The sequence below is a fragment of the Tursiops truncatus genome, chromosome 2 (assembly GCF_011762595.2).
Source record: "Tursiops truncatus isolate mTurTru1 chromosome 2, mTurTru1.mat.Y, whole genome shotgun sequence".
In the NCBI taxonomy this organism is placed as follows: Eukaryota; Metazoa; Chordata; class Mammalia; order Artiodactyla; family Delphinidae; genus Tursiops; species Tursiops truncatus.
In genome coordinates this window covers 158230290-158249706 of record NC_047035.1, presented here as the reverse complement: position 1 = coordinate 158249706, position 19417 = coordinate 158230290, and the positions used below count along the sequence as shown (strand labels likewise).

Sequence of the window (19417 nt, the reverse complement as noted above, 5' to 3'; positions counted from 1 at the left end):
AGACGGAAGCAAGAGCTGGAGAGAAACGGCTGCTTCACCTGAAACAGATTCCCTGGGGTAGGGCATTTCACCTCTGGCCTCTGTCACTCTGGTCTCGGCTCAAACACACCTCTCTCAGGCCTGACCTGACCCCAAACCAAACTAGCCTTCACTTCCCACCCCCAATGAAGTAACTATCTAATACATAACTGTTTTCTTCACAGCACTTGCTACTATGAGAAATAATCCTGTTCTTTTCTTTGTCTACTGGTTTTGTACATCCACCTCCTCTCTAGAATGTGAGGTCTGGCAGACAGTGTCCAGAACAGTGGCAGGCAGACAGGCAGTCCTCGAAAAATACTTCTCCGAATTACGAAATGAATAAACGGGTAACGTTCCAGCAGCACGGATGGCAAAAGCTAACATTAGAACACAAACTTGGAAAAGCAGCCTGGAGACAGATCATAAAAGCATGAATGTCAGGAAATAAAAGTAATCACTGACACTTATGGAGCGCCTATCGTGTGTCAGAGACAGGCGTAAGCATTGCAGCTGGCTGAATACTAGGAGGTAGATATATGGGGTACTATTAGGATCCTCATTTTACGTGTAAGAAAATTGCAGCTTAGACAGCTTAAAGAACTCGGCAAAGGTCCATCAGCTACTAAGTGGCAGAGCTGGGCCAGAAAACTCACGAGGTCTCCCACTCTCATTCAGCAAGTACTGACCAAGTGCGTACTGCATGCCAGGTACGACAAGGCACTGAGGATAGAAAAACGAAAAACAAAAATGTAGTCTCTGCCCAGAGAGCTTACCCATCTGGTAGGACATAAAAACATAAACAAATGTAACATATCAAAAGTGAAAAGTGCCGAGTAGGGGGAACTTAGTCATATCTGCACCATTACATGTGCCTTTCTATAAGACCCTTTGCTCCAAACCATTCCTTTTCTGGTCACTGTACCATGGCCATCCCAGTAATCCTACCTAAAACATTAGCATCACTTATCTCATCCTTCCGTTTACCTCCTTTACTCAGCTGGTCCTCCTGTTCTCTCACACTATTCCTCACCTCCTCCCATTATTTTCCTTTTCACTGTCAATGCCATTCGTTGACTCTCTGCTTGGATCATGTGCAACATTCTCATGACTGATCTCTATTTCCCATTTCTGGCATATCCAATTTACCTAAAAATTCTGCTTTCAGGATATCAACTCCCTATTCAGAAGCCTACAGCAGCCCCCTTATTCCTATACAGTAAGTGTAAACTTCTCAGCGTAGGAGTTTGCTGACTCTGAAGAGTAGCTGCTAGATCTGCAGAAGTCTGGATTCACTAGAGATCTGTGTGTATATTCCACAGCCAATACACTGTTTTAGTGGAGCTTTATACGTTTTATATCTGATAGGACAAGTCACTATTCTCTTTCCCGCATGGAATAAATTTTACACTAACTTTCATCATCTATATTCTTCTCATTAGATTTCTACTCTTGACAGTTTAAGCTTGATAGAGAAGCTTTTAAAATAATTTATAGATATGATTTAAAATGTAAGTAGCATAATTTTTCACTTTGATTCAGACGCCATTCTTAATTTCTAAGTCACTGTAGTATTTTACAATGAGATTTATTAACCACACATTTGTTTTTAAATAAAGATATATATTCTAGGAAATCGTAAAGTAAAATAACTTTCAATAATTTCTTTAAATAGTCAATACTCTACCACACAGTCAATACCTGACTGTTCTGCTCAGGTCTAACTCATGCAGTAGTACATGTTTTTATAATTTATTCTGGCAACAAAGTGATTGATAAGTATCCTTTGCTTTTCTGGAGTATCAGCAGTAACACAACAGTATTAACTAACAAGAACTAATAGCCTAAGGTAACTGTGAAGCCTCTAAGAAATCAGGCATTTCAATCTATCTTTAAAAAACTCTATTATAAGAACTGTTCCCATACTAATACCTACTGGATTTCAAGAGTCGTTAGTTCTCAAGGTAATACTTTAAGTATCCCACTTCAAGGGCCCGCAGGGCCTAAACAGATATGTAGCAGCAGGAAAGGTGGCGTAGGAGCATCATTATTTTTCTTTAAAATTGGAATCCTTAAGTCACCTATGCTAATGCATATCCATCTTATAAATCAATCAGAGTAAAGAAAAGGCTAGAAATTACCTCAAAACAATAATACCGAAAAATGCTTTGAAATAAAACTGATTTTTTCCTTTACATTTCTTCACACAGATTTCCTTATAGACTAAGATTAATAACAAGAGATAGCCTGGATAACCTACTACCCAACAAGCAAAGACTATCAAGCAGTTTTTATCTAATTATCTAATCAAATGTACCCTCTATGAGAAGGATCTCACCACCCAGTCTACCAATATAATTAAATAAATCAGTCACATGAAGCCAACCCCACAGAGGTCAAACAAAACACTCTATAAGTGAATCCCATGAGCCATTGGTTCTAAGTCTTTACTACAGACAGTGGAAAGTTACTAAGTGATTTTGGACGGTGATCAAATTTGCACTTGAGAAGTTTACTAAATAGAATAAATTAGAAATCAAAGGCTGGGAGACTGGTTACAGGGATGTTATCAATAATAGTCCAGGTCCGAAACAATAAAAAGCTTGAACTACAATACTATAATAGCACTGCAAAGGAAATAATAAATTTAAGAGACATTTGGAGGATCTGACCAAGAGGGGTCAAGTAGAGAGGATAACCCTAGGTGAAGGATAACTGAGACTTCCGGCCTATACATCTGGATGTCCAGGACTACCATTAACCAAAATGAGTATTTCTGGGGCAGCGTGTGTGTAAAAGATAACAAGCTCAGTTGTGAACATCTGCAGTAGTATGATGTACCCACGGAACATCCTGGAGGTACAGGCAGCTAGGTAAGAATATTCCTCTGAAACTTAGACCACCTTCAATAAACATTTATTTGGTGGTTATCAATATATAGGTTGTAGCTAAAACCAGGAGTAATAGAGATCATCCTAGAAAGAATGCAGAGTGTAGCTAAAGGATGAGAATAGAACCTATGTAAGTGACTGCAATGACTCTCTAGAATGAGGCTAGGTAGAATGAAGAAGTTAAATGGATTTATTCAGACTGATCTGGGTTTAAATTCTGCCCTTGTAATTTTTCCAGCTCAGGGACCTTGACCTCTCTGACTCTTAGTTCTCCTCCATTGTAAAAAACCAACTATCTCATATGGCTTTACATATACACATACATATGTGTATATATCATATATATTGCAAAATTTAATAAAAGCTCATCAACAGTACCAATTTAATAGTACTACTTTCAATAATACCAATTTGATTTTGGTAAAGAGAGGTGCAAGAGAACCAAGAGAACGGTGCCCCAGAAAACTAAGAAAGAACAGAAAAACAACTTGAATCTTTACTGAAGTATCTCAGCTAATGAGGGATCCACTGCACGGCACACAGTCGAAGCACTGTTTTGTCATCCATATACCAGTGGCCCCAGCTTCTCAGCAGTGACAAAAACACGCGTATGCTCTCACTCTGATCCTTAAAACTCCCCCCGCTCTCCCCCACGGTTTAGCTAAGGAATTCTTAAAGTTTTATTTATGACTAGGCCACTTTGGTGGATGGAGGGGGGAAATCAAATGTCAGGATGTTTAATGGATGGCAGACATGTTCTGTAAAAGCCAAAGCCCCAGCGAACCTTGCCCATGTCAGCAATTGCTGGTTTCTGGTTTTATTATATTTTGCTCTTCTAAGAGGAAATAGAGCTACTGGCCATTTAGAAGTGAGTTCCAGTTTCCAACATAGGCAGCTTACATCTAGTAAAGTCCAGTGTTGTTATAAAAACCAAAGGGAATACGAACCAGTAAAGCAAAGGACAGACACACCAAGGAGACCATGCCTTGGCCCCATGCACCTGTGCAGGAAACGCTTTGAGACCTAGCTCTACTCCTCTTCTCCAGCAAGAAACTGAGGCAGGGGTTCATCTGTGGCCCAAGCCACAATGCACAGGGCAAAATTATCACTGCAACCATCACAGGCCACAAGGCCCAGGTGCTTAACAGCACTATTCCCTATTTATCCACTGTCCTTCAACAAATGGGTCTCTGCCTGTGTACCTAGGTACTGTACTTATTTCCACCGTCTACGTGAATGAGTTAGAGAGGACCAGCCCAGGGTGCCACAGGAACCTACATGAGTGGCAGTTAACACCAAAGATCTAAGCAGGAGACTGAGGCAAGGAGAGGGGAGTTCAGAGCGGGGAATGGGAACTAGTCATTCAGGGAAAGGAAGAAAAGCAATCCAGACAGACAGAATAGCACAAGGAAAGGCGGGATGATATGAGACCACAAGGCATCACAACACTGCCAGTAATTCAGTACGTCTAGAGGAAAGGGCGGGAGAACGTCAAGAGAAAACTGCCAGGTACTTCCATGAAACATAAAATGCTGAACCCTAGAGTCAAACAAGAGCATGCTAGAGGGGGGCACGAGCTTAGATTCACTAAAAGTTTCATCCAAGCTGAAGTTTCACTTCGGATCTGTCAAGATTTAATGTGTGTTACACAGTCCCAGACAACTGAAGAAACAGAGCTATGCCATCAAATACAGTTTTAGTTTTCACAGAATAAGTTTCCATACACTGCCTGGCTCCCAAATACCCACATGACCCACACTACAGACCTTTCCCCATAGCAGAGAAAAGTCCATACATCAGGTAATGCTTTAGTTCTGCTCATTTTCATGGGTAGTAGGTAGTAAAAACAAAAAACTCCTGCAATTACCAAATGCAGGCAATACTGTTTAGACTGTCGAGAATCTAAAAGTGTACTTACCTATACAAGCAGTCCATATAGTCTGCACCCTTGCTGTATTCCTCCCAGTACCTATGATACATAACAAGTACTTGCTCTTCAGACTCCAGAACTCTCTAAAAAAAGAAGAAAAATACTTTTTACTCAGAAAGCACTAATCATTTTCATTTGTAAGCTATGAAATTTATCAGAAACTAATGTTCTTAAATAAGTGACATGATTCAAGCACTATATATTACATTTACAAATTACATTCTTATTTTTAACTATCTTTAGTAACAATTAAAGAGATAGAAAAAAATGTGAATCTTAGATATGAAAGTGAAGCGTCCATACTAGAGAGTAACTGTTTCATTCTCTAAGATAAAAAAACAAAATATAATGGTTTGATGCTGTTCTTTGGGCTAGAATATTAGATCAGATGAAAACAGAATGTAATTCTATTGTGTTTCCTCACGTCCATCACTTTTGATCAGCCTGCAGTTATGTCATCACCTCATATTATTCACTATTGTGAATAAGACTACTTATGAAAATTGACACATTTTCCATATTCCCCAAATAAGTTATTTTATATTTATTTAATAAAAACCTACTATTTTTTGAAAAATGAAAATCAAACTGAAATCTGAGGGCTGATGTTTAAAAAGTTAATTTTAATGGAAATCCAGTCTAACAATAAAAATCCACTGGACAGGACAGACATTCCCGAGGCCACCGCTGCTCTTACTTCGGTTCTTCCATCAACCGTCCGCGTGACCTTAGGCAAGACATGACCTCAACACTCATCCAATTAACTCTTGATGAAAGCTATGCTTTTAAACTTGGAGTTTTACCAATTAAGTCTCAGGATGATAGGAATAGCCTATAAATAGTACTTTTTTGCCTATCATATGGTAAATAAATTAAAAATCGCAACCACTATTAATAATGCTGGGGAATAGGGCCCACTTAGGAACTACTGCTGCTGGTTGGATAGAATATAAATCTAAGAACAATTTCTTACTACGGTTGTTCCTCAACATCAGTGGGGAATTGTTTCCAGGACCCCACCATGGATACCAAAATCCGCAGGTGCTCAAGTCCCTACAGCCGGGCCTCCATATCCACCAATTCGGAACACAGAGATATGGAGGGAAATGTTCATGACTATGACCCAGTAATGCCACGTCTAGGGACTTACCCTGTAAAAAAACTTGGTAACACAAGAATAACTTAGCTACAAGGGTGTTCATGGAAGTATTGTTTATAATCACAACTTTATGAACTGGAAATAATCTATATGCCCAGCAATATAGGAATATTTAAACAAATCACAGTATCTCCACAAAATGAAAAATTTTACAATCACTGCCAGAATTACAAAAGTCTATTTAATGACAAAGAAAGAGACCTACAATATTATTAAAAGCAAAAAGCACATTATAAAGTATACAACATGACTTCATTTTCTAATAAAAAATGGAAGTCTACACAAAACAAAAATATGCAAAAGACATATATCAAATTATATTTTTGTTAATATGTATCAAAAAAAGATATATTTAAAAATAGATATATCAAAAGTATTAACAGTGGTTAATTCCGGAGGTATGTTATGGGTGATGTTTATTTTCTTTTTCCTTATCAGTATGTTCTAAATGATCTACAACATAATGCAATACTTTAGTAATTTAAAAAGTTCTCACAGGTGAAACTTTTCAGTTCTGTTGGCTATATTAACAATTTACTTTGTCATCTACATAACAGCCAACTTCTTTTTTTGTCACTGGACTTGAGAGAAAATATGGTATACAATTATATAAATATTCTAAACTTTCATAAAATACTTCACAATTGTAATTTTTCAATCACACAATTATACCAATGTTAATTTCTTGGTTTTAATAATTGTACCACTGTTACGCAAGATGTTAATATTATGAAGCTGGGTAAAAAGTATTTGAGAAGTCTTTGTATTATTTTTGCAACTTTTCTATAAGCTTAAAATTATTTCAAAATAAAAAGTTTTTAAAAATCACATTTACAACCTACGTTAAAACATAAAATTGCAAAATTTATAAATGACTCACACAGTTATCTAGTATATTATAACCAAAGCTAACCAGCTCACAACAGCAGAACTTCAACTTCAAAACTAACATATGAAAAATGTTAAGACTAAGTTAAATTACTTGTCATTAAAACCACTTTCATAAACTGATAAATGCACATACTAGAACACTAAAATGTATCTGCCATATAAAATGAAAAGTAGAGCATTTCCTGCAAATCAAAAACAGAATGAGCTATAACCTCACACCTGTCAGAATGGTTATCATCAAAAGTCAAGAAATAGGACTTCCCTGGTGGCGCAGTGGTTAAGAATCTGCCTGACAATGCAGGGGACACGGGTTCGAGTCCTGGTCCGGGAAGATCCCACTTGCCGTGGAGCAACTAAACCCGTGTGCCACAACTACTGAGCCTGCGAGCCACAACTACTGAGCCCACGTGCCACAAATACTGAAGCCCACGCGCCTAGAGCCCGTGCTCCACAACGAGAAGCCACCACAATGAGAAGCCCACGTACCACAATGAAGAGTAGCTCCCGCTTGCCGCAACTAGAGAAAGCCCGTGTGCAGCAACGAAGACCCAACGTAGCCAAAAATAAATAAATAAATAAAGTCAAGAAATAGCAAGTGCTGGCAAGGATCTATAGAAAAGGGAACCCTCATGCACTACTGATGGGACTGTAAACTGGTGCAGCCAGTATGGAAAACAGGGTGTTCCTCAAAAAATTAAAAACAGAACTACCATGTGAGCCAGCAATTCCACTCCTGGGTATTTACCTGAAGAAAAAGAAAACACTAATTCAAAAAGATACATGCACCGCAATGTTCATAGCAGTTATAGCAGCATTACTTACAAATAGCCAAGACACATAAGCAACCTAAGTGTCCAACAATAGACAAATGGATAAAGAAGATGTGGTATATATATATACAATGGGATATTACTCAGCCATATAAAGAATGAAATCTCGCCATTTAAAACAACGTGGATGAACCCAGAGGGTATCATGCTAAGTGAAATAAGTCACACAGAGAAAGACAAATACCGCATCATCTCACTCATATGTGTAATCTGAAAAACAAACGAACTTGCAAAACAAAATAGACACAGACTCAGAGATACAGAGAACAAACAGGTGGTTGCCAGAGGGGAGAAGGCTGGAGTAGGGGGCCAAAAAGGTGAAAGGGATTAAGAGGTACAAACTTCCAGTTAGAAAATAAATAAGTCATGGGGATGTAACGTAGAGTGCAAGGAATATGGTCAATAATATTGTAATAACTTTGTATAAGGACAGATGGTAACTAGGCTTAATTTGGTGATCATTTCATAATGTATGCAAATGTTGAATCACTATGTAGTTTACCTGAGACTAACAAAATATTGTATGTCAACTATATTCCAATGAAAAGAAAATAAACAGATAAAATCGGCTCTGAAAATCTGAGCTTACAAAATATTGTATGTCAACTACATTTCAATGAAAACAAAATAAAAGAAAATAAACAGATAGATAAAATAGACTTTGAAAAACTGAGCTTTTCTTCAAATGTTATAAGGGAAATATCACAGGATCAATTGTGCTCTACTTATGGGTTATTACCATTTGAAAAAGATCTACTCCTAGTCATGTACAGGGTTAGACATATTATTACACAGACTGTGTTACTTTATCTCCATTTTACAGATAAAGGAACATGAAGTTCAATCTACAAGGTAGGTTAGGTGAGCTGTCCAGGGTCACAGGGCTAACAAAAGGTAGTCAAGCTTCCACAGACTTAGAGAAGGAACTTATGGTTACCAGGGGGGAAGGATGGGGGAAAGGGATAGTTAGGGAGTATGGGATAGACATGTACACACTGATATAATTAAAATGGATAACCTTTCGCTATTCGGGTTCTTTTGTGTTTCCATACAAATTGTAAAATTCTTTGTTCTAATTCTGCGAAGAATGCCATTGATAGTTTGATAGGGATTGCACTGAATCTGTAGATTGCTTTGGGTCATTTTCACGATACTGATTCTTCCAATCCAAGAACATGGTATATTTTTCCATCTGTTTATGTCATCTTTGATTGCTTTCATCAGTGTTTTATAGTTTTCTGAGTATAAGTCTTTCACCCCCTTAAGTAGGTTTATTCCTAGGTATTTTATTCTTTTTGTTGCAATGGTAAATGGGAGTGTTTCCTTAATTTCTCTTTCTGATTTTTCATTGTTAGTACATAGGAATGCCAGAGATTTCTGTGCATTCATTTTGTATCCTGCAACCTTACCAAATTCATTGATTAGTTCTAGTAGTTTTCTGGTGGCATCTTTAGGATTTTTTATGTATAGTATCATGTCATCTGTGAACAGTGACAGTTTTACTTCTTCTTTTCCAATTTGTATTCCTTTTATTTCTTTTTCTTCTCTGATTGCCGTGGCTAGGACTTCCAAAACTATGTTGAATAAGAGTGGCAAGAGTGGACATCCTTGTCTTGTTGCTGATCTTAGTGGAAACGCTTTCAGTTTTTCACCATTGAGCATGATGTTTACGGTGGGTTTGCCATATATGGCCTTTATTATGCTGAGGTAGGTTCCCTCTATGCCCATTTTCTGGAGAGTTTTTATCATAAATAAGTGTTGAATTTTGTCAAAAGCTTTTCCTGCATCTACTGAGATGATCGTATGGTTTTTATTCCTTAATTTGTTAATTTGGTGTATCACATTGATTGATTTGTATATATTAAAGAATCCTTGCACTCCTGGGATAAATTCCACTTGATCATGGTGTATGATCCTTTTAATATGTTGTTGGATTCTGTTTGCTAGTATTTTGTTCAGAATTTTTGCATCTATGTTCATCAGTGATATTGGTCTACAATTTTCTTTTTTGTGATATCTTTTTCTGGTTTTGGTATCAGGGTGATGGTGGCTTCGTATAGCCAAAGCAATCTTGAGAAAGAAAAACGGAGCTGGAGGAATCAGGCTCCCCAACTTCAAACTATACTACAAAGCTACAGTAATCAAGACAGTATGGCACTGGCACAAAAACAGAAATATAATCAATGGAACAGGATAGAAAGCCCAGAGATGAACACATGCACATACGGTCACCTAATTTACGACAAAGGAGGCAAGACCATACAATGGAGAAAAGACAGCCTCTTCAATAAGTGGTGGTGGGAAAAGTGGACAGCTACATGTAAAAGAATGAAATTAGAATACTACCTAACACCATACACAAAAATAAACTCCAAATGGGTTAAAGACCTATATGTAAGACCGGATACTATAAAACTCTTAGAGGAAAATACAGGAAAAACACTCTTTGACATAAACCACAGCAAGATCTTTTTTTGACCCACCTCCTAGAGTAATGAAAAAACAAAAATAAACAAATGGAACCTAATTAAAAGCTTTTGCACAGCAAAGTAAACCATAAACTGGACGAAAAGACAACCCTCAGAATGGGAGAAAATATTTGTAAATGAAGCAACAGACAAAGGATTAGTCTCCAAACTATACAAACAGCTCATGGAGCTCAATATCAAAAGAGCAAGCAACCCAATTAAGAAATGGGCATAAGACCTATATAGACATTTCACCAAAGAAGACATACACATAGCCAAAAGGCACATGAAAAGATGCCCAACATCACTATTAGAGAAATGCAAATCAAAACTACAATGAGGTATCACCTCACACTGGTCAGAATGGCCCTTATCAAAAAATCTAGAAACAATAAATGCTGGAGAGGGTGTGGAGAAAAGGGAACCCTCCTGCACTGTTGGTGGGAATGTAAATTGATAGAGCCACTATGGAGAACAGTATGGACATTCCTTAAAAAACTAAAAATAGAACTACCATATGACCCAGCAATCCCACTACTGGGCATATACCCTGAGAAAGCCATAATTCAAAAAGAGACATGTACTCCAATGTTCACCGCAGCACTATTTACAACAGCCAGGACATGGAAGCAACAACCTAAGTGTCCATCGACAGATGAATGGATAAAGAAGATGTGGCACATATATACAATGGAATACTACTCAACCATAAAAAGAAATGAAATTGAGTAATCTGTAGTGAGGTGGATGGACCTAGAGCCTGTCATACAGAGCGAAGTCAGTCAGGAAGAGAAAAACAAATACCATATGTTAACGCATATATGTGGAATTTTTTTAAAAAATGGTACTGATGAACCTAGTGGCAGGGCAGGAATAAAGATGCAGACATAGAGAATGGACTTGAGGACACACCATTGGGGGAGGGGGAAGCTGGGGTGAAGCAAGAGTAGCATCGACATATATATATATACTACCAAATGTAAAACAGATAGCTAGTGGGAAGCAGCAGCATAGCACAGGGAGATCAGCTCGGCGCTTTGTGATGACCTAGAGGGGTGGGATAGGGAGAGTGGGAGGCAGACACAAGAGGGAGGGGATATGGGGATATACGTATGCATATGGCTGATTCACTTTGTTGTACAACTGTAACTAACACAGCATTGTGAAGCAATTATACTCCAATAAAGATGTATAAAATAAATAAAATAAATGGATAACCAACAGGGACCTACTGTATAGTGCACGGAACTCTACTCAATGTTATATGGCAGCCTGGATGGGAAGGGAGTTTCGGGGAGAATGGATACACGTATATGTATGGCTGAGTCGCTTTGCTGTGCACCTGAAACTATCACAACATTGTTAATTGGCTATACTCCAATATAAAATAAAAAATTTTTAAAAATAAATAAAATAAAATACTGGGGGGGAAAAGAAGGTAGTCAAGTTTCTAGTTCAAAGAATAAATGATCTCATCCAGTTCCTGATAAGATCAGTAATCCAAAAGAAGTCAGAAATGCTGCGTGTAGCCAAATACTACAAAATTCATTCACTGCTTATACAGAGATCAAGTCGGTGATGTCGCCCTCATGCACATGGCACACTGACCAAAATAACTGGTCACAGAGGCTTTCTATCATACTTTTTAATTTACCATTCTCCTTTTTAATTCTAGGTTTTTAAAGACCTTATATAGGATATGAAGAGGCAGCTAAAATGTTGAATATAAAGACAGAGATTCACCAAGAGGTGGGAAGCAACAGTAAAGAAAACTTGGTTCTATAAACACCATCCAGAGGATATATGTAAGCACTTGATTTCAAATTGAACACATCTTGATTTGAAACCCTACTCTTTAACTTACTAGTTGTATGATCTGGAGCAACTAAACTGACTTCCCTTGGAGAACCTAACACAGAGCTTGACCCAAAGCTCTTATACACATATTAGAAAAATGCTAATTAGGAAACAAAACAAATAACCTTAACCTGATACAAGTTCTGCACTGGAAAACAGTGAACTAGTCAAATAACTATGTAGCCATAAACACATTTACATCATGTATATATCAATCCTTACCTTGTGCAAATGCCGTACGTGATTTTCCAAAAAAATCTTAGTTTCTGTATAAAGTCTTTCTCCAAGGGGTTCAGGATAGGCCACACATAAAGCATAGATATCTCTAGTTAAATTGTTAAGGTTTTCATATTCATTGAAGATACTACTTTAAAACAAAAGATTTAACTCAAGTCTGGCATTAAAAAATGAAAAATCCTTATTTCATTTTTGCAGTTTAGGATTATATAGATACATACACAGAATGAAAGACACTTACCCGACACAATGGTGATAGAAGGGAGGTGGGAAATCAACCTCACATGCTCTGACTCTTTACCTTGTATCCTCACCCCAAAAAGAGCAAGCAGCCCTCTCCACGTGATGTCATTGTCTGGGAGGCCTCAGTCAGACTTTCTTATGTTCCCTCCAAATTCTTTCATTGTTTATTTTTAATTGTAATTAGTAACCAATAAAATATCTCCATGTATCCATGTATATATATTTGTTCGATTACTATTATATTAAATATTTAAAATTTTATTTACATACTTAAAAAACAAACATGGTGAAGCAAAAATATCACCCAAATAGTGTAGTATCACTGTGCCAGGTTTCTTTATAGCAAAAAAAGTTACAATAAGAAACTATTAAGTTATTTTAGGGATCGGGAGGGTGGGTGGGAAACACAAAAGGGAGGAGATATGGGGATATATGTATATGTATAGCTGATTCACTTTGTTATAAAGCAGAAACTAACACACCATTGTAAAGCAATTATACTCCAAAAAAGATGTTAAAAAAAAAAAGAAACTATTAAGTTATTTTAAGTCAACTTAGATATCATAATGAACCTTTATAGACTGGAAGATTAAATAAAATAGTACAGATATAAGAGCTATTTTTCAGCAATAACATAAAAAATATTCACCTGTATTACAAAGAAAGTAGAGACTTGAATATACACTATCTAAGAAAGAAAAATTTTTTAATTTATCTGGACACAAATTCTATAGAGAATTGACATGGTTTGGTGGAGGGGAGAGGGAACAAGTCATCAATGGAGAAGGAGCTTCAAAGTAAGGTACTACATGAGCTCCCGGATCAGCCTGGGGTCCCTCCAGGTTTCAGCTAAAAATGCCTTTAGGAAAAATAGTCCTAGTTCATGACATAATTTAAATCTTAACTGATCACAAGCCTATCCTAGTAAAACTAGATGTAAAAGGGCTGTCAGAATTAGGTGTTGTAGAAGCCGGGACAGCAGTTAACTTCAGCGACTGCGGAACAGAGGTTCCTGGTTGGTAGGAGCACTCTGTTTACTGGGTACACAGGTGCGCTCACTTTGTGAGAATTCACCTTTACATTCACCAGTCAGCACGTATATCATACTTAAATTTAAATTAAATTTTTTTTAATTCCCTGGCAGTCCAGTGGTTAAGACTCGGAGTTTTCACTGCCGTGGGCCTGGGTTCAATCCCTCAGGGAACTAAGATCCCACAAGTCACACAGCACTGCCAAAAAAAAAAAAGAAAGAACAAAATTTTTTTAAATGACTAAATTTGGCCAGGCTCTAGATCAACAATCAGAAGTGACACATTTATTATCTTTAAGTTCTGAATACCTACTTCCAGAACTTCCATCCAACATGATGATGATATTTGCTCCTCTAATCTTCCCTTAAGCCATATATACACATTTCTAGAATACACAACTTACTTGATACTGAAAAATCAGCAATTCAGTACCATAATTTCAACATGATATGCTAATTATGTGCTCAAATGTTTTACATCAACAAAGTTAACGTCTCAATATAGCCACTGCATGTATATGTAAACAGAAATGACCAGCAAAATTCACCTAATAGGGCTTCCCTTCTCTCTGCTGAGGGAAAGGGATCTGTGCAAGGTAGGAATCCAGGGAGACTTTCCCATTTCACTCCACATACAGGACTTATATATTGTTTGACTCTTCCTCAGTGAGAATGTACTCATGTATTGCTTTTAATGGAGTCCACCTTAATAAATTTTTTAAATGAATATTTTAACTCAGCATAGTTTGGAGTCTCACTGCATAATTTCACTCAACTGCCTAAAAGATATACCTAAATATGTTTTTTCTTTAACCTGTTCAAATACCCAACCACTCTGGAAATGGTTAGGCCTTGGGAAGAGCACCCAAGAGGAGCACTCTTCAACCCTCTAGCATTCAATTATGATTTGGTTATAGACAAGATACTTTAAAAAACCAGAAATGGCAAATAACGTAGGTGGTCAGATTTAGATTTAAACACTGTCTTCTCCAAGTCATCTTTTCTGGGAGCCGGAATAGAAAGATACCTGTATGTACAAACTTTCCACTTACAAATTCTCAAAGTCAGAAACAAAATATGTTAAGGAGCAAGAGCTCTGAACTCTGTTACAACCAAAAGGCAGTGCTGGTAAGCAGCAAATTACTTATTTTAGTTCATTTTCTCTATTAAAAGATGCTTCCTATGCTTGGGCTTAATTTTTAGTTTTAACACTATTAACTCTACTGCATAGTGGGTCAAAAACAATGTTTTGCAATGGGAATAAAAGTAAAGATTACCTTAAAATTGAAAATGGTAAAATAATGGTCAAAAAAGAACTGACAATACAAAACTATAAAAAATGAAAAATTTTATTGACATTTCGTAAGCAAAAAAATAAAAATGTGACATGTAAAAAATGCAGTATCTATAAAATCATCAATTAGCAAGCAAGGATAAAAAAATGACTCATTAAATAAAAGAACTCTGACATAATTTAGAAGAAGGGAGTGAAACTGTTACTGATGCACCAACCAGGGATGACTACAGATACAACCTTTTCCAATCCACACAATCTAAGAAAGACTGATGGGCTGCTAAGTGTAGATGCCAAGGTTGCTAAGAGGTCCTCCTTCTAACACTTGTGAAGATCATCAAGGATGGAGATTTCCCACCTCAACATTTTTCAATGCAGTCAAAATTGTTCTATGTTTGAAAAAGACTCCTCATAGAATATGTATTTGAAATAAGGACAATAGTTTTAGAGCCAGGTTTTCGTATCTGGGAGAATTACATTCAGGGAAGCAATCTTAAATAACCCCTCACTGAGTCACTATGGACTTAAACATAAAACCATTTATTCACTAGAATCTATCTTGTCCTTAAGTAGGAGACCATCTATGTTACACTGCTGGGGTTTGGAAATTGTCCTAACAGCTACCAAAAGGCAGAAAATCATGAATACAAGTACACTTGTCCCTCAGTATCCACAGAGGATTGGTTCCAGTACCCACTGTGGATACCAAAATCCGAGGATGCTCAAGCCCCTTACAGTCCGTCCTCCATACCCGTGGTTACAGGACCGACAGTATACTTATTGGAAAAAATCTGAGTATGGGCAGACCTGTGCAGTTCAAACCTGTGTTGTTCAAGGGTCGACCGTAAACCAAAAGAACCAAAGAACTCCAACCCAGGGAAGCAAATAGTAAATGTACATCTACACCTAGCCTCTATCATATCATAAGCATTTGATATACCTCTTAAGGAGTAAGTCCCAAACGACCCTAGACTGCACCTAAGCTGTCACAGAGCTTCTGTTATAGAGCATCATTATTACTTGTGTTAGGCAGAATTCTAAAAATGGCCTCTGAAGACTTCCTTCCCTAACCCCTGGGACTGTGAATATAAGAGAGCACGCCCAGTTACTTTACATGCAAGGGGACTTGGCAGCTGCAGTTATGATTACTAATCAGTTGGCTCTAAAATAGGAAGATGATCCTGGACTTCCCTGATGGGCCTAATCTAATCGCATGAGCCCTTCAAAGGCAGATCCCTACCAGCCCCTGCCCCCCTGCGCCAGCTGCAGAAGGGGAAAGGCTTGACACCACTGCTGGCTGTGAAGATGGAAGGGGGTCACAAGCAACAACTGGAGAGTGACCGTAAGTAAATGAGAGCAGCTCACGGCCAAAAGTCAAGTAGGAAACCGGGACCTCAGTCCTATAGCTGTAAGGAATTGAATTCTGCCAAACAACAGGAATGAGCTTAAAAGTGGACCCTGAGCTCTAGATGAGAAGACAGCCAGCCAACCCCGATTTCAGCCTTGTGAGATCCTGAGCAGGGAACCTAGTCACACGATGGACTCTGACCTACAGAACTGGGAGATAATAAAAGAGTGAAACACTAAATTTAAGCCACTACGTCTGTAGTAATTTGTTATGCATCAAAAGAAAACACTGATGTCTTCTATTTACATTACCTATCAACCAGAATGCCTTGCATACATAACTGGACCCAGTACATTTATGAAGGATGAGGGTTAAGAGCCCTCTTATCAACACAATAAGAGAACTAGCTAAATATTAATGCTACTTCTTTCATCCGTACAGTATGCTTCATGGCATTCAGCTGACAGTAGCTACTCACTCACCAAATATTTGCTAGGTGTCTATATGTACCAGATACTGGGAATACAGCAGTGAACAAAACAGACGGGTATCTGTGCCCTTACAGAGGTTATATTTAGTAAAAATGTTGTAGACAGGGGTTCACTAAGTTCCATACTTACACAGGTTAAACACTTCAGCTGGCAGACCAGGTTTCTTTGATACCCACTTCAAGGGTGTAAGGAGACTTGAGCATTTTTATCCCAGCATCTAGCCTACAATATCGGGAAGTCAATCTTAACCCTCTTGGGCCACTATATTCTCAACTGTAAAATGGGCTAATAATATATATTTTACAAGATCATCTGTAACAAGTTAATCACATGCATTATATGTTGAAAGACAAAATTATGACACAAAAGAATGTACACAGTATGATTCCATTTATACAAAGTTCAAAACACAATTAACCAATATTGTTTAAGGCTGTATATATAAGCAATCATGCTGTTCTTTAAAAAACAAGAGAATAATATGATAGTAGTTACCTCCAAGGGAAAGGAGAAGGCTTGTGAACTGAGAGGGGCAGCTGGTGGGGGAAGGTTGGTGGATGCCAGCAGTGTTCTGCTTCTTAACCTGTGTGGTGATAATGCAGGTGTCTGTCTTATAATTATTTGCTCAACTCTACATGTATATCTTACTTATGTATGCATTATATTTCATACACCTCAAAAAATGCTTTGTAAAAGATCAAGTATTAATATATGGTGGTGAACAGTTTGTAGGGAGGGCTCTTTTCCAGTTTCAAAATATTAAAGATTTATAGCCTCTAAAATTTCTACATAAAATATCTGAGTATCAGATGTCAATCTTATATTCTAGGGCAAAATAACAGGGAAAAGGAGGGAATCTGGCTTTAGAACAATTAGGAACATAATTTTACATAATAAATAAAATCATAATAAAATGTTAATTTTTTCACAATAAAATTTAAAATGATATTCCATTCCTTTATTTTTCATAATAAAATTTAAAATGATATTCCACTCCTCAGTTTACTGTTTCTGTAGATACTTTTTACTTCAGGGGAGGAGGAGAAAACTCGTGACCAGGTCAAGAGTAACTGAACCATCTTAGATGGATCAAACAATAAACATCTTAGAAATATCAGTAACTGAAGGGGCACTTTCAAAGGAAGTCAGCTATCTCAAAACCATTTATAAACCAGCAATTAACTGTATATTCTGTAGAAGAATAAGAACACATTTAATGACTCTATTTTCTTTACCTTATGCTCATTTTCTCTTTTCTTGTAATCTTCTATGACCAACTCTTTCTCTCCTCTCTCTGCTCATTATTTTAGTTAAAACAGCATTAAAAGTACCTGAGTATGTGCTTAGCCCAACCTCATTAACACACAAGTAACCTTTAACCCTTTCTCAGTTTTTACTGATTCCCACCAAAAACAATTCATGATGTTCCACAAAAAAAATTTAAGAGACTAATTCAAATATAAGCTCTTCAAAGACAGACTCCATAACAATTATCATCTAGATACAATGGAAAGTACAGGAAATTAGATGTTAGACATCTTGTATGCAAGTCTGTATGCTCCATGAATGACTACCTGCATAACCCGGGGCAAGTCCCTTCACCTCTGAGTATCAGTTTCCTCATCTATTATATCTGCCCCACTGATCTTATAGGCTTGTTTCTATATTAAAAATATAAAAGATCTTTGCAAACTCTGAAGCCTTCTAGAAATGTTACCATCATTTTCTGTATCTGTAGTGCCTAGAACATAGGTACCCTAACAAATGTTTCTTACTGACAACTGCAATTGTAATGAATTCAAAGAACTTCACTGTTCTTGCATCAACATTCAGTTTAATATTGACAATTAGGTTAGGCATTGAGAACAAGCTGAATCACTGTCTTATGAAATCCAAGCTTTTCTAGAGAACACACACCTCGCACAGTGAGGGCAGCCATCCTTCAGCCCCAGGACACTGCTGGAGAGGGCGGCACAGCGCGTGAGAGGACTCGGAATCTCCAAGCTCACTCTGGTAATAATACCTTCACATCTCACCTTCCCTTTTGGGGGAAAGAATCTCTGGTCCCTACAGTGTCCACCCAGTCCACAAGGCCTCCTTCAGGGCCCTGGGGCACTGCCATGGCACTCAGACCCAGAGACCAGGCCTCGACCCTATGCCCCTTCTTTGCCCTGGAATGTGGTGTGTGTGGTGGTCCCTGTGGTGGAAGATGGAGGCGGGTCAGGAGTCTGCCAGGGCACAGGCCGTTCCCAGGCCCTCCCAGCCGTGGCCCCTGGCAAACACTGGGCAGAGTTGATGAGGTTGCCACCCACCACTCTGCTCCAGCTACCTGTGGCTGAGGGTTCCTAGAGACCCCTTTAACCTCCCCAGTACTAAGAAACTACAGTATTGTAATACTGTGGTTTTTTCCTTTGGTGCCAGAGTATATAGCCTGGGTGCTGGAGGTTGCACTGTGTTTTTTACATATATAATGTATATATAAAATAATATTATTAATAACGTTATAATAATATACATACATTATACATATCATGTACAGTGTGTGTGTGTGTGTGTGTGTGTGTGTGTGTATGTATATATATGTATTTTTTAAAAAAAGATTGCTGTCATGTAGGAATGCAGGACAGCAGGTTTCAGACTGTCCTAGGGAAACCACAAATTTATATTTTCATATAAAACCCCTAAATCACAAATGTAGAAAACCCAAATAAGAAACGTTTCCATCTCAGA

General features: G+C 37.7%; 1 protein-coding gene across 4 annotated transcripts in view; it reads right to left on the bottom strand.

Moving 5' to 3' along the window:
* CUL2 (cullin 2) overlaps positions 1-19417 on the bottom strand; it is an 81129-nt gene that overhangs the window by 45196 nt on the left and 16516 nt on the right. For all 4 annotated transcript variants that reach the window (XM_019933343.3, XM_004322181.4, XM_073801601.1 and 1 more), the window contains exons 3-4: positions 12267-12369; positions 4828-4922 (exon numbers count right to left, since the gene is read on the bottom strand). In XM_019933343.3, the coding sequence (XP_019788902.1) occupies positions 4828-4922; positions 12267-12369 (198 nt within the window). The remainder of the gene's footprint in view (positions 1-4827; positions 4923-12266; positions 12370-19417) is intronic.